At 40.4% G+C, this 16,577-nt stretch overlaps 2 protein-coding genes and 1 long non-coding RNA gene across 6 annotated transcripts in view; 1 reads left to right on the top strand and 2 right to left on the bottom strand.

The window, feature by feature from the left end:
- Window positions 1–16,577, bottom strand: part of LOC144379233 (uncharacterized) — a 122,416-nt gene that overhangs the window by 53,171 nt on the left and 52,668 nt on the right. The window lies entirely within an intron of this gene.
- ACYP2 (acylphosphatase 2) overlaps window positions 1–16,577 on the top strand; it is a 160,047-nt gene that overhangs the window by 110,037 nt on the left and 33,433 nt on the right. The gene's annotated exons all lie outside the window — the stretch shown is intronic.
- Window positions 372–1,164, bottom strand: TSPYL6 (TSPY like 6). Its single transcript, XM_078057415.1, is given in 4 exon segments — window positions 372–391; window positions 394–737; window positions 739–933; window positions 935–1,164. Coding segments are annotated over 4 exon segments (789 nt in total).

Below are 16,577 nucleotides of genomic sequence, written 5' to 3'. Positions count from 1 at the left end.
TGTTAAGAATATTCACAGAACTCTCCATGGTATACAGGAAAGAGATGGATATTCTTCCAAATGTTCCCAATTGAAAATAAAATCTATACTGCCAAATCTTCCCAGTAAGCAGAAGCAGAGAAAGTAATAGATTTTACTAAATACTAGTGAAATTAAGGGCACAGTAGTATTGTTATGTAATAACAATGTAATGTTAATGCAGAACAGCCATGAAGGTCTCAATCCTGCAGTTGAGAGAGTTTTCAAAGGAAGGAGGGTGCAGAAAGATCAGTACACAAAGAGTAATAGGCATACCCAGTGCTGTTGCCAAGGCACAGGTCCAGCAGGAAGTGGTAGGGGATCTTGTATGGGAGTACTTCCAAGGGCAGAGGTTAACCAGATTGCAACCCTAAGGGATCCCCATTGGCTTCCTTATCTGGCAGAGTCTAACTCTATGGGCCCCTTCACACAATAGGCAGTATTCAAGTGGATTTGGTCAGAGGTCCTCTTTGATAATCTCAGCAATTGTGTCAGGCTCTGGAAGGTTGTGGTCTGAAAACCAACTGAAGAAGCTGCAGGTGACATCTCGATTCCTATGAATGGAAGACTAGAGTTCATGGCCTGGGTGCCCTATGATTGGAGTGGCAAGAGACTCCACTTGGTCGGATGATCTGACATATTCCTCGACAATCAGCTTGTTTCTGCACTGTGGGTTTCTTTGAAAGAACTAGAACTTGAAGCCCACCTTAGGGTGTCTCCAAATTGGCTATGTACCTTAACGTGTCTGCTTCTTGGCCTCTAATCAGGGTGGACAGCTATCGATGGTTCCAAAAGGCACTAACCCAGAAGCTGGGGATATTCTGAACAATGCAGTTCCTCCGCTCTAGGAAGTGTTGACATACCTGACCACACTTGTGCTGTAACTGTAGTACGGCTCTGTCAGCCTGAGCATTCAGTCTCCACTTCTAGTTGGATGGCCTCCAGGGAGCTCACGTGGGCATCCACGTTCAGGGACCAGGGACCTGCCTTGACCTTCACCTCATTTACCACCATATTTTCCTTCACCATTTCCATTTCTTTACCTCCTGGCTTCTGCTCCACCACTTCAGCCCCCTCCTCCTCATCTACTACTCCTGGGAAGATGGCACACCCTCCGTCTTTATTTCCTTGGCCTTTGCCCGTCATCACTTCAGACCCCAGCCTCCCTGAGCCCTGGATTTCTAGGCCCTTGTTCCCAACAGGGCCATGTGGCTCTTCACACTGAAAGCCATTTTTTCAGGCTGCTAGCAATTGCCCAGAGGCTGCTTCCAGGCTCTCCATGGGTCAGTCTCATGACCGTCTGTTTCCATAACCTCTGTCATCCTTCTTATTTGCTTGTCAGTGTGTGGTGGTATCACATGGTGGTTTTAAGTTGCATTTACCTAATGTGTAACAAAGTGAAAACCTTTTCATGTGTTTTGGGGCCATTTTGATATCCTCTTTATGAAGTGTCTGAGTCTTCTCTCCATTTTTCTATTGAGTATTCCATATTTTTCTTATTGATTTGTAGGAATCCTTTACAAGTGCTAGATGCAAATCTGTTTTCAGAAAGGTGTCTTGCAAATATCGTCTCCCTTTCTGAGTTGCTTTTCTCTATATTAAGGATGTCTTTGGATGAACAAAAGTTGTAAATTGTAATGTATTCCGATTTATCATTTTCCCCTTTAGATTAGGGCTCTTTGTGCTGTTTAAGAAATCTTCCCTCTCTAAGATCTTTCACTTTTATAACTACAATCGATCTGAAATTGGCTTTTGCGAATGGTATGAGAGGAGTCAAGATTTGTTTTTTCCATATGACTATTGAATTGACCAGACACCGTCTATTGAAAAGACCATCACTTCCCCATGCATTAAATGTTTCCATCAAAAGTGGCATGTGGCATATGTCATTGGCCAGAGCCAGTCAGATGGCCTTGCCTAGCTTCAAAAGGTCAGGTAACTGTTACTGTCCCCTGAGCCCGGACGAAGGAAACTAGAAGTACTGGTGAGCACTATACCACTCATCAAAGAGTATAACTTGAGTAATGTGTAAAAGACCAGCAGAGTTAGGCCAAAGAAAGTAGAGAAAAGGTAATGAGGAATGTAAGAAGAGAAAAATGAATGACAATAGAGTATCAACCAAAGATTAACAGTAAAAGGAGAGAGAATAAGTTAACAGTACTTGGAATGAAATATATAATCATAAGTTAGATCTTTAGTAGTGATCTAAAGAAATATGAGAGAGCATGTTGGACAACTTTTATGCCAGTGCATTTTCAAACCAGGATGAAATATATTCATGGCATGTATAACTTATTCACACTGAAATGCAGTACAAAACCTAAATAGACATAGAAACAATAAATAAATTGAATCAAGAGTTTGGAAAGAATCTTACCACAAAAACAGCATGAGGCTGAAATGGTCTTGAGACAAATACTACCATACCTTTAAGGAATATTTAACCTACTAAACATTAAATATTTATTGTGTACCTGTGGTATACCTGGCACTCTTCTAGGCCCTTAGGATATACTGGTAAATAGAACAAAGATTTCTTCCCTCTTGGAGTTTGTAACAGAGGAGAAAAACAATGAATAACAAGTAAACAGTAAATCATACCAGAAAGTGATGAATGCTAAGGAAAAGGAACAGTAAGAGTTGAATAAGGGGATTGAGGGTTCTGGGGTTGGGAGTGGGGAGTAGTAGTTTTAAATAGGGTGGTCAGAGGAAGCCTCATTGAAAAGGTAAGATTTTGGCAAAGATTCAAAGATGAGAGAGTTAGCTAGTGGATAATCTAGAGAAGAGCATTCTAGGAAGAGAGAAGAGCTAAGCAGAGGCCCTAAGACGGGAGCATGCCTAGGGTGTTCGAGAAATAACAAGGAGATCAGTGTGATTGGAGCAGACTGAATGAGAGAGGCCAGATCAAGTAGGGTCTAATATAATACTATAAGATGTTTGGTTTCTGCTCTTAGTGAAATGGAAAGCCATTTCAGGATTTTGAACAGAGAACTCAGAATCCGACTTAGGTTTTGCATGGATCGCTGTGGCTCTTGCATGAGGAATAGATTGGATGGGGGCAGTAGTAGATGTAGGGAGATCTTTTAGAAGGCTATCAAAGTAATCCAGGTGAAAGAAATTTCCCAGATCAAATGGTAGCAAGGGAGGTGGATGGTAGATGCAGTATAATGGTATAGGGAAATGAACTGGATAGGGGAAATAAGAAAAAGAAAGAAGTCAAGGATGATTCCATGGATTTTGACCTCAGTAGCTGGTAAGATGGAATTGCCAGAAGCAGAGAGGGGAAGGTCGTGGTGGAGCAAATCTCCACAGGAGAATCAGAAGTTTGCTTTTGGATGAGTTAAATTTAAAATCACTGTTGAACAACAGAGTTGAGATAGTAGGCATTAGGAATTTAGAGCTCACAAGAGGTCTGGGACAGGGCTACATATTTGGGAATAATCAGCATACATGATATTTAAAGCCATAGAGCTGGATGAAATCACCAAGGATGTGAGTATTGATAGTCTAAGCCCTGGGGCCTCCAAAATTACACAGTCAAGGAGAAGATGATTAAGGAGAGATCAGTGAGGTAGGAGGGAATATGAGAGTGTGCAGTGTGCTGGCAGCCAGAGGTATAAAGGAAAGTGTTCAGCTGTGTGACATGGTGCTGACAGGTCAAGTAAAATGAAGTCTGAGAACTGACCATTGAATTTTACAACAAAAAGAGTCACTGGTGACTTAGTAAGGGCACTTTCAGTGGAATAGTGGTGGTTAGAATGGGTTTTAAAAGGAATTAGAGGAAAGAAATTGGAGACAGTGAATATTGACAATCCTTTTGAGGAATTTGCTCCAAAAGGAAATAGAGAAATGGGGTCATCACTTGACAAGAACAGTTTTGGAAGAGTGGGAGGGTGACAGCTTAGCTATAATGGGTTTAAGAGGAAATGGGAAGGGAGAGAGTGAAAGCAGCAAGAATACATGACTCTTGGGGAGTTTTGCTTTAGAGAAGTGGGATGATGGCTGGTGGAGAAAGTTGGTCAAAGAAAATGTTTTTAAAATGGGACAAAAAGAAGTATGTGTACATGCTGATGTCAGTGATTTAGTAGGGAGCAAAAATTAATGATGTAGGGGAGAGGAAGGAGAATCAGTGGATAGATGTCCTTGAATAGATAAGAGCAGATGGAATCTGGTACCTAAGTGGAGGAGGAGGCTGTCTATAGGAGCATGACAAGTTCACCCATGGGAACCAGCAGGAAGGCAAAGGATGAGGGTGTGTACGCTGGGCAGTGGGTAGAAGTGGTGGGATCTATGAAATTCTCTTCTGGTTGTTTCAGTGTTGCCAGTCAAGTTTGGAAAGCAAGATTATCAATTGAGTGCGGATGAGGCAAGAGGCAGTGGGACTCTGAGGAGAGAGCATCAAGGTCATGAATTTAAAGTGAGGCCCATCAGCCTGCTTGTGAATTTTTCTTCAGCCACATTCAGTGTACAGGCGCAGCATGAGTAAGCAGAGTTAGATTTAGAGCTGAAGCAAGAAGGGCAAGAGAATGATGACAAAAATTGATCTTAGAATTTAAGCCTGGAGGAGTGGAGGATGTACAGGGATGAGGGGCAGTGAAACGGTGGCCTGATCAATACAGTGGAAGACCCAGGGAACTGAAGATCACTGGGGCTAAGTACCAGAGTGAGCTAGAAGGATGCCGTAGTGTTCTGGGAGGGGACTGCAAGGGATTGGTCAGAATCCTCATCCTTCCAAGTGGGGCTTGGACGAGGCCGACTGAGGGTGAGGCCATTCCAGGGGAGGAGGTCAATGAACCAGGAGGCCAGCGTGGGAAGGATCGCTGATGTGTATATTAAAATCACAGAACGGTAAGATCAGAGAGCAGTGAGAAGGAGCCAGGAGCTAAAATCATTAAGAAATGAGGGGAATGAAGTTGGAGTGGCATGAATGCAGGACATTAGGTGATCTAAACTGATGACGGATTTAAAGCTGGGTCTGTATTCCAGCAACAAGGTTAATTATATAGCAATGCCACCTTTGGCTGAAATCAGTGGGAAAGCAGACACCTTTAGAATTGCAATGTCACAGACCCTGTATTTTACTATTTTTCTTTTTCTCGAAGTGCCTAGAGGAAGGTTACACATACATTAGCTGATCAAAAATAAGGAATGTTTATGTTATTTTTTTTTAATTGGAAAGTGAGCAGTGATCATACTGAGTTTAGTTTGAAATGTAATTTTCTCTTGGGGTCTCTCATTCTGCTTGTGTCCTAGAGGAGATGGACTAGAAACTACTGAAAAGAACAAAATAGGATTTTAAGTTGGGACTTGAAACATTCTGGCTATATACCTACATACATATATGTATACACACACACATATATAATTTTTTTTAGGAAGGGGAATAAAGAGAGATAATACAAAATATCTGAACCATCTAGTCAACCAGAGACAGAGGTGTGACAAGAGAGGAAGAGGGAACGGGGAGGGATAGAAAGAAAAAAAGGGAAGGAAGAAAAGAAGAAAAATGAGGAAAGAAGGAAGGATGGCTTTTCAGGAGTACAGTGTGACCACAGTTCTGCACACCGTAGAATTGTGAGTGTTTGACTTCCCTGGGAAACAGGGAAAACATGCTCTTTTAACGGATAAACTTAAGATGAATGAAGAGAGCCTGTGAATTGTATAATCTTCTTTCCCTTGGACTCTTCAAATCTCAATGAGCAGTTGGTCCTTGTTTTGAAAAGGATCTCTCACTCTTGACTGAATTCTTCAAACAAGTGTGTTTGTCCACTGATCTGGCAGAGCCGTGGTTCCTTGGGCTAGGCCATCCAGCATAGAACGCTGAGGGCCTCAGTACCGTGTTACTTGCTTAAGACTGGAAAGAATGTTGGGTAGAGGAGGGGGGAGCTGCACACTTTGTTCATTTCCTCAGTTTCCCATAGAAAGCGCATGAAACTGTGTTTGCAGAGGGAATGGTGAGAAAGAGGCTTTGTGTGATTAACCAAGTAGCTTTACAGGGAGCAGTTATCTCTCTGTGGCCTCTTAGAAAAAGTATATAAATAGAGAGAAGTGGAGTGAAAATATTTTAGTTACCAGAGTGTGGGTAATGATTTACTCTGGGAAAGTCAATAATTGTGATTTAATGATTTTCTAGTAATGCAGCACTCAGAGAGAGCAAATACTCATGACGGTGCCTGATGGATCTGGGAGAGGCTGAAGGTCTGTGTCGGGGGCTGGCCTGGCAGACCGGCCCCAGGGTGGCAGAGCCAGATGGCAGGGGTGACAGAGGTCAGCCCAGGGGTCTACAGAGCCATTAGAAAGATGGAAAAATACAGTATAAAACATGACATAGAAAATGTTTGTAATATGTAAATGTTAAATGTAATCATTCTAGCCTGATTGAGATAAAAGTAATGATTAAAAATGATACTATAGCAAATCAAAATTTATTTATGAAAATGAAATATTGTGGGATCTTTTTAAAAAAATAACGTGACTTTAAAAAACAAAGTGCATCAATGGTGCCATCATTGCAAGAGCATATTTTTTGAGCCAATACTGCCAATTGCTTTAAAGACTCTTTTAGACCCTATACTAGTTACAGAATGGTGGACAGAATGTTGTTCTAATGCCTGGTGCTTTCTTCTCAGCTGTCATTTTTAAATAATCTCTTAACATCTTTTTTTCTCTAGAAACAGCAATATTTTTGTTTTGGTGCATTATGTCCTCACTGAACCCTCTGAGCTAGGTACTATCATTAGCCCCATTTTACAGATATGAAACTGAGGTACAGAAATAATAAGTAATTTGCTCACAGACACATAGTAAATGGCAAAGTCAAGATAGGAATCCAGGCAGTCAGAACCCCCAGCTCTTCCTCTTAAACACTGCGGCACACTCTGAGCCTTTCTCTGCCTCACTTTTCTCCTGGTGGTTGTGGTGATTAAATAAGATACGGAGCTCAGGCAGGGGAGGCATTGGTTCTGTCGTTATCTGTTTCCGTATTGTTTGATTTGTTGTAACAAACACGAATTATTCATGTATTTTTGTAATTAAGAAAAAAAAATGAGGCCGCCTGGGTGGCTCAGTGGGTTGAGCGTCTGACTTGATTTCGGCTCAGGTCATGATCTCAGGGTTGTGAGATTGAGCCCCCTATTGGCTCCTTGCTGGGCGTGTAGCCTGCTTGAGATTCTCTCTCTACTTCTCCTCCTGTCCCTCCCCACCTCTCTCCCTCATAAATAAATAAATAAGTAATAAATAAGTAAATAAATAAATTCTAAGGCCTATAAGACTCCCTGGCATAGAGAGGCACCTGATAAAGTTGTTGTTATTACATCTGAAAGTAAAGTTCTAGAGTTTCCACTTGACCTAGGAGGGATTTATGAGCTCTGGAAGCTTGGTTGTGAAGGGAAGAAATAAGATAGGGCAATGGGCAGAGAAGAATTCGGGTTAGATGTTTCTATTTTCCAATGAGAAGGGCTTGTATTTGCTGAAGTGAGGGGTGGGAAAAGGGGGAGGGAGAGCAAATTGGTTAAGTGAGTATGAGAACCAATGGAGTTAAGTCCCAAGGAATAGGGAGAGAGGGATAGTCCTAGAATCTTGGATAAAATAACTTACCTTGAAAAAGGTTAACATGACTTACCCGTTAGTAGATAAGGCCCATTTTTTTGAGCTCATCGAGGTAACAAAAATAACAAGATCATTTTGGAAAATGAGAAGGGGATGAAAAGAACTCTATGGTTTTATTTATCTGCCTGGTTCTGGGCAATGTGGGAATAGGTTTTCTGAAGAGGAGCCAACAGTTTATTTTTCCATTTGTGGGTTACGATGGTAAAATGATTGTCGGCAAAACAACATCTTTTCAAGTGTCTTCCCTTGGTGTAGGTCGGGGGGCAAGAAGAGGAGGTATTTCTGCAGCTGGGAGCAAAGTTCAGAACTGTCTTCCTGGAATGGGCTCTCATTTCAGAGTCTAAAATAGATTTGAAATACTGTGCTATTTGGGAATTGGAGCCTATTCCTTCTAAGCACATCTGTTGGTAGCTGTTGAAATTCAAATAAATTCAAATAAGGTCCAAGGAATGCTCATATTACACTTATCGATTTCAAGGAGCATTTAAAAAACACATCCAGAAAACCTACTCTAGTCACTGACGGTACCGAGGACACAAAGCCTGGATTTTCTGCCAGCCATAGTTATTCTGAGCCCAAGCCACAACATTGAATTTCTTTAAAATGCCCCTTTCTCCCTACCTGAACTTTTCAACTGAGATTCATTTTTATTTTCAAAAGTTTAAATATGAACTGCATCACAAAGTCGTGTATTTTGATTTTGATCATTCTGCAGCCTTCACTAGGTGAAATGAGATTGTTGGACTATTAAAGTCAGAAAGCCAGGATTGAACACATGCATTTTCCCCTGTCTTTTCTCCAGTTTTAGTAAATGAAAATTTTCATTTCAGTGTTAGAATTAAGGGAACTTGGTATATCTATTTATTTATACACAATTCCATTTTAGAAAGAAATCAGGGCATCTCTAAAAAGGCAAAGACAGGGGGCACCTAGATGGCTCAGTTGGTTAGGCATCTGACTTTGGCTCAGGACATGATCTCAGGGTCCTGGTATCAGTCCTGCATCGGGCTCCCCATCAGCGATCAGCAGGGAGTCTATTTGTCCCTCTCCCTCTGCCCCCCCCAAATTGTGCTTGTGCGTGCGCGTGCGCGCACACACACACACACACACACACTCACTCTCTCTCTCTCTCAAATAAATAAAATATATTTTTAAAAAAGGCAAAGACAGGACAGAAAAATACAGAGAGTTCTCTTTTTCATTAAGCCATGACTCTGTAAGGAAATGTGATCTACCAAATATATTGGAAGAAATAGAAGGACCATTTTAAGGTTGTGAGTTTTTCTTTTTTTCTTAGTAGTTGAAATTTTGACTAGAATTTCAAGTAGCATATTCATATGTCATCACCTGAAAGTTTAATGTTAGAAGTAGATACCACACCAAGTACATTACATGAATTATCTCCTTTAGTTTAAACCTCATAATTACCCACCCTATGGAGTATTGTTATTTCCATCTTATAAATGAAGGTATCCAAGGATTAAAAATAAGCAGTTCGCTCAAAGTCACACAACTGAGTCAGAATTCAAACCCATGTCTGTTATTCCTGGTTATTAACTCCTAATCTAAATTATGTCTGTTATATGGAATGCGGTAAAGGAGAAGATGAAGGACCATAAAAAGAAATCAAAATGTAAGGGCACCTGGGTGGCTCAGTTGGTTAAGCAGCTGCCTTCAGCTCAGGTCATGATCCCAGGGTCCTGGGATCGAGCCCTGCATCGGGCTCCCTGCTCAGCGGAGAGCCTGCTTCTCCCTCTCCCTCTCCCTCTGCCTGCCACTCTGCCTACTTGTGCTATCTCTCTGTCAAATAGGTAAATTAAAAAAAAATATCTTTAAAAAAAAAAAAAAAAAAAAGAAATCAAAATGTATGAGGAGTTGTAAGACATAAATTCACATGTAAAAAATGAAGACATTTGTCTAAATTCAGGCAAACTTTTAAAACAAGTATTATGGTAAAAATAAAGCATCGGGGGCACCTGGGTGGCTCAGTCGTTAAGCGTCTGCCTTCGCCTCAGGTCGTGATCCCAGGGTCCTGGGATCGAGCCCCACATCGGGCTCCCTGCTCCACGGGAAGCCTGCTTCTCCCTCTCCCACTCCCTCTGCTGTGTTCCCTCTCTCGCTGTGTCTCTCTCTGTCAAATAAATAAATAAAATCTTTAAAAAAAATAAATAAAGCATCAGGAAGGGGTAAGACAAACAGGATACCAACAGCTCAGAACAAGGCTCCATAGACAAAGGTGTGGCAAAAATCGCATATGCTTGTTTCTCAAGGTGTGTTCCTTGCATTTTCCAGCACCTTTTGGAAACATGAGTGGTCTCTGTAAGGTCCTGGCACAGTGAAAGATCCTTCCCCTAGGAAAGCTAGTAACTTGCCATTTGACACTGATATTCCTATTTTCTTTCAACTCTTTACTTTCATCTAAAATACCGTAGGTGGGGGCGCCTGGGTGGCTCAGTCGTTAAGCGTCTGCCTTCAGCTCAGGTCATGATCCCAGGGTCCTAGGATTTAGCCCCATGTCAGGCTTCCTGCTCTGCGGGAGGCCTGCTTCTCCCTCTCCCCTTCCTCTCTTCCATGCTCGCTCGCTCTCAAATCAATAAATAAAATCTTTAAAAAAATTATAAAATACCATAGGTGCTTAAAAATACCATAGGTGTTAGAGTCTATAATGTTCAACAACTAGTATTGTCCAACAGCGAGTATAGCTGGTTCCTCCTTCCTCCTCAGATTTATATACAGAAAAAATAGTATCCATGATTCCACTATTCCATGTCAGTAGTGACTTTCACTTTTGTCTTCAGTATGCACAGTAAGTGGAATTATTACTGGGCTCCCCTCCACCATTCAATAAGAACAAATTTTTCCAGTTTTTATAATTATAACTCTAATGCTGATGTGATAGTCTATTCAGTTGATATAGTACAGTTATATTGGGCATTTTGCTTGTTTCCAGTTTTTGCTGTTTTAAATAGCCTTCTAATATTAGTTATATATTATATAAATATAATACAAATATATATTTGAGTATATATTTTATTATATACTTATTAATATATAGAATTCACATACATTTCTTCATAATTGAATTGTATGTTTATATCCTTTGACCATTTATCTCTTGAGGTTTTAATATTTTTGAAGGTTTGAATAAATTCTATATTATATATACCAACTTTTTTTATCATAATACAAATGTTCCCCAGTTTTTTGTTTTTTTGTTAGTTTTTAATGTTACAGTCATTTTCTTGCTTGGTTTTTTGGAGCCATTTTTTTCCTTTATGATTTCCATTATTGCTATAAGCTTTTCAGAGATATATCCCTCTGAAGATTTCATAAATATTTGATTATTTCTCCTTGCTTTGCTAAGGGTTAAAGTAAATATTTAACTCTTTAATCCTCTAGGGGCTTACTCTGGTATGTGGTATGAAAGCCGATTCAAATCATGTTTGGTTTTGTGTTTGTTAGCCAGTTATCCTGGGAATTATTAAAGTATAGTTAGGCAATTATTAAATAACTATTACTTCCCCTAATTTTATGATATTTGTAAATTAATTTCTCTGTTCCATACTGCCTTATTTATTCATGTATTTATTTTTAAAGATTTATTTACTTACTTTAGAGAGAGAGCACAAGGTAGGGAAGGGTAGAGAGGGAGAGGGAGAGAATCTCAAGTATACTCCGTGCTGAGTGTGGAGCCTGACATGGGGCTCAATCCCATGACACTGAGATCGTGACTTGAGCTGGAACCAAGAGTCAGCTGCTTAACCGACTGAGCCATTCAGGCACCTCTTATTTTAATAATTAATATGTTCTGTTTTAGGATTTCCTAGGAAGTAGATCACCATTATACTCATGGTTTCTTTGTTAGCATGGAACTTTAATATTTAACAAATAGTAAATAACTGTACTTGCTGAAATCTGTTTTCCTATATGATAACATAGTATATATCTTTACATATGGCTCATAAAATTCTTTGTCATTTTCTTTATAAATATTATAGACAATTCGAAGTTTATCCTCCCTCTTGCTTTGTTTCACTTAGCCATTTTGAATGGAATTTCTTCCTTTTTATTATATTACTAAGCTGGTACTTACCATCATAAAAAAAGCTCCTAGTTATGGTAATTTCATTATAAAGCCAGTCACTTCGATAAACGCATATAGGCTAATAAATTGAAACAGATTCTTAGGATTTCTAGACCTGCAGTCACCCTTTAAAACATCACATTTCAGTGGCACTGAGTACCCACTAAATGGAGTCGCCATTATTTGCATATTGAAAAGAGCATTGGGCTGGAGAGTCAGGAAATTTGAATCCTACTTTCATATCCTCAACTGAGAAAGGCATCTATGAAGCACCTTGTCTGGGTAGGCACCCTGCTAGGCATTTGACATAGGCCATCTGGCCTAAGGCTTAGAATAATCCTACAGAGTATACATACATCTTTAAATACCATAAACAAGGAAAGTAAAGTTGAGCGAATATAGTAGGCCAAGGCTGGCCCACGCTAGGCACAGGGAAGCAGTAAGAAATGGAATACCCAAGTGCCCAACTGTGGCAGTCTGGGGGTCCACAGCCTGGCGTTCATGACCTGGCAGGTTTATCACTCCCTGGGGGCTGCAGTGACCAGTAAACTTCAGCCAAGGGTCTGTGAGGAAGGCGGGAGGCATGGAGAAGCTGCATCAGCTCACTTTCATCCTTATCTTGTACATACACTTTACACTTCCTGCCTTTGGGTCATGGTAAGTCTGTGTGAAACTGTCCTGAAGGAAGTCTGTGTTCCCATGCTCATCAGTCTTCCAACCCAAGTCAGCCCTTTGAGGTCTGGCATAACTCAGTGGGTTAAAGAATTTGTCCCAAATCATATGAATAATGATGGAGTAAGTGGCTTGCTCAACAGCCAGTGGTTTCTCCATTCTCCCAGTGATGTCTACACCAGTGATATGGTTCAGGCCGTTCATCTCACCTCTCAGTACTGTGATTTCCTCATCTGTCCAACAAAAGAGTCCAATAAATGGTCCAGTTCTGACAGGCTGGACAACTCTGCTATTAAATACACATTACATACTTCTTTTCTTCAAGACTGCAAATTTCTCAAAGTCAGAGACTGTACTTTCCACAATCTCGAATCACTCCTATTGCTTTGCATATAACAAGCGTCCAGTGAATATTGATGCAGAATGAATGAATGATTACTCAATCAAAGAAAATAGTCTTAGTGCTCTTCTCACAAGACATTTGCAATGCTAGGACACAAGGAACGCCTACGATATTTCACGTTTCAACTGTGGAGTCTTATAAAGACTGCATTGGTCATGAGCCTTTTCACGGGAAGATGCTTACTTAGCAAGGGTCAGCTTGTTTTCATCTGAAAAGAACAAAGAATGGAGCTTAGGGAAGCAGGAGGCCTAGGAAGGATCAAGGTGGGAGCTGTGGTAGATAGACTTTTCTCTAATAAAGCTGTTTGGGCTCTTTCTAGCTCTGTGCTGCTAGGACAGCGACAATACGAAAAAACTGTGACTCTTCAGGTTTAACAAAACTAAAGCCTGTCCAAACCCAATCTTGAGTAAATGACAAACTATGGGGAGCGTGCCTTAACATCTCCATTTGGGCATGCACTAGGAACTACTACGTCTTAAGTTCCCATCTATAATTGAAACACACAATGTGTTCAATGCACCCTCAGAAGATAGAATTCAATCACTTCTGCATTATTTAATATTCTCTTTTTATGCCCCCCAAATCCAAAGGAAATATACAGCCCTCGGAAGGCATAGCGTCTGTGGATTTTCTAATTACTGGTTTTAAACTTAAAATCTCACTGAAGTCTCTAGTTAACATTTCTATACCTTCATGTCTGAAACCTTCTGAGCAGATATCCCAACCACCCTCCTGCTCCTTTGACCACCCCCAGCCAAAGAGGGTAGGGGGGAACACCTGCATGGCCACTAGTTAACAAAATTTATTTTTGGAATAAAAACAGCAATTTGCAGCACGCACAAGTGGCTGGCTTTGTCTCCTGAGCTTCACAAAAACCAGCATCATAGTGAGACAATACAATTATTGTTCTCTGAAACTAAAAGACCTATCTGGGGGAAAATAAGCATTTTTTGTTGAAAATTACTTAGCATATCAAACAATTTTTAACTGGGTTTTTATAAAAAAGGAAGCCTAGGGAGGAAAAGCCATAATGAATCAAACTGTTTTTTAATGAGCTACAGTATTTGCAGGAAAAGAAAATATTACATAAACCAAGAAGAGCTTGCCTAACATGGTTATAAAGGAGAAGGATGAGAACCACAGCAACATGTTAGTGCTGCCCCGGTAAAGACCAACACTGGTGGTTTCCTTATCTTTTATTTATTTATTTATTTATTTTAAAAAATTTATTTATTTTTTTATTATTAGGTTATGTTAATCACCATACATTACATCAGTTTTTGATGTACTGTTCCATGATTCATTGTTTGCGTATAACACCCAGTGCTCCATGCAGTACGTGCCCTCTTTAATACCCATCACTGGACTAACTGATCCCCCCACCCCCCACCCCTCTAGAACCCTCAGTTTGTTTCTCAGAGTCCATAGTGTCTCATGGTTCATCTCCACCTACGATTTCCCCTCCTTCATTCTTCCCTTCCTGCTATCTTCTTCTTCTTTTTTTAACATATGATGTATTATTTGTTTCAGAGGTACAAGTCTGTGATTCAACAGTCTTACACAATTCACAGCACTCACCATAGCACATACCCTCCTCCCCAGTGTCTATCACCCAGCCACCCCATCCCTCCTATCCCCCACCACTCCAGCAACCCTCAGTTTGTTTCCTGAGATTAAGAATTCCTCATATCAGTGAGAACATATGATACATGTCTTTCTCTGATTGACTTATTTCGCTCAGCATAACATCCTCCAGTTCCATCCATGTCGTTGCAAATGGCAAGATCTCATTCCTTTTGATGGCTGCATAATATTCCATTGTGTATATGTGTGTGTGTGTGTGTGTGTGTGTGTGTGTGTATATCACATCTTCTTTATCCATTCATCTGTTGATGGACATCTTGGCTCTTTCCATAGTTTGGCTATTGTGGACATTGCTGCTATAAACATCGGGGTGCACATACCCCTTCGGATCCCTACATTTGTATCTTTGGGGTAAATACCCAGTAGTGCAATTGCTGGATTGTATGGTAGCTCTATTTTCACCTTTTTGAGGAACCTCCACACTGTTTTCCAGAGTGGCTGCACTAGCTTGCATTCCCACCAACAGTGTAGGAGGGTTCCCCTTTCTCCGCATCCCTGCCAACATCTGTCATTTCCTGACTTGTTAATTTTAGCCATTCTGACTGGTGTGAGGTGGTATCTCATTGAGGTTTTGATTTGGATTTCTCTGGTGCCGAGCGATGTTGAGCACTTTTTCATGTGTCTGTTGGCAATTTGGATGTCTTCTTTGGAGAAATGTCTGTTCATGTCTTCTGCCCATTTCTTGATTGGATCATTTGTTCTTTGGGTGTTGAGTTTGATAAGTTCTTTATAGATTTTGGATACTAGCCCTTTATCTGATATGTCATTTGCAAATATCTTCTCCCATTTTGTCAGTTGTATTTTGGTTTTGTTGACTGTTTCTTCTGCTGTGCAAAAGCTTTTTATCTTGATGAAGTCCCAATAGTTCATTTTCGCCCTTGCTTCCCTTGCCTTTGGCGAAGTTTCTAGGAAGAAGTTGCTGCGGCTGAGGTCGAAGAGGTTGCTGCCTGTGTTCTCCTTTAGGATTTTGATGGACTCCTGTCTCACATTTAGGTCTTTCAAACATTTTGAGTCTATTTTTGTGTGTGGTGTAAGGAAATGGTCCAGTTTCATTCTTCTGCATGTGGCTGTCCAATTTTCTCAACACCATTTGTTGAAGAAACTGTCTTTTCTCTGTTGGACATTCTTTCCTGCTTTGTCGAAGATGAGTTGACCATAGCGTTGAGGGTCCATTGCTGGGCTCTCTATTCTGTTCCATTGATCTATGTGTCTGTTTTTGTGCAAGTACCATACTGTCTTGATGATGACAGCTTTGTAATAGAGCTGGAAGCCCAGAATTGTGATGCCACCAACTTTGCTTTTCTTTTTCAACATTCCTCTGGCTATTCAGGGTCTTTTCTGGTTCCATACAAATTTTAGGATTATTTGTTCCATTTCTTTGAAAAAAGTGGATGGTATTTTGATAGGGGTTGCATTGAATGTGTAGATTGCTCTAGGTAGCATTGACATCTTCACAATATTTGTTCTTCTAATCCATGAGCATGGAACGTTTTTCCATTTCTTTGTGTCTTCCTCAATTTCTTTCATGAGTATTTTATAGTTTTCTGAGTACAGATTCTTTGCCTCTTTGGTTAGATTTATTCCTAGGTACCTTATGGTTCTGGGTGCAATTGTAAATGGGATCAACTCCTTAATTTCTCTTTCTTCTGTCTTGTTGTTGGTGTATAGGAATGCCACTGATTTCTGTGCACTGATTTTATATCCTGCCACTTGAGTGAATTCCTGTATGAGTTCTAGCAGTTTTGGGGTGGAGTCTTTTGGGTTTTCCACATAAAGTATCATATCATCTGCAAAGAGTGAGAGTTTGACTTCTTCTTTGCCGATTCAGATGCCTTTTATTTCTTTTTGTTGTCTGATTGCTGTGGCTAGGACTTCTAATACTATGTTGAATAGCAGTGGTGATAGTGGACATCCCTGCCGTGTTCCTGACCTTAGGGGGAAAGCTCTCAGTTTTTCCCCATTGAGAATGACATTTGCTGTGGGTTTTTCATAGATGGCTTTTATGATCTTGAGGTAGGTACCCTCTGTCCCTATACCCTGAAGAGTTTTGATCAAGAAAGGATGCTGTACTTTGTCAAAGTCTTTTTCTGCATCTATTGAGAGGATAATATGGTTCTTGTTCTTTCTTTGATTATTGTATCACATTGA

Source organism: Halichoerus grypus, chromosome 10 (assembly GCF_964656455.1).
Source record: "Halichoerus grypus chromosome 10, mHalGry1.hap1.1, whole genome shotgun sequence".
NCBI classification, from domain to species: Eukaryota; Metazoa; Chordata; class Mammalia; order Carnivora; family Phocidae; genus Halichoerus; species Halichoerus grypus.
Note: the sequence above shows the minus strand (reverse complement) of the source record. Positions and strands in the feature narration are given on the sequence as shown.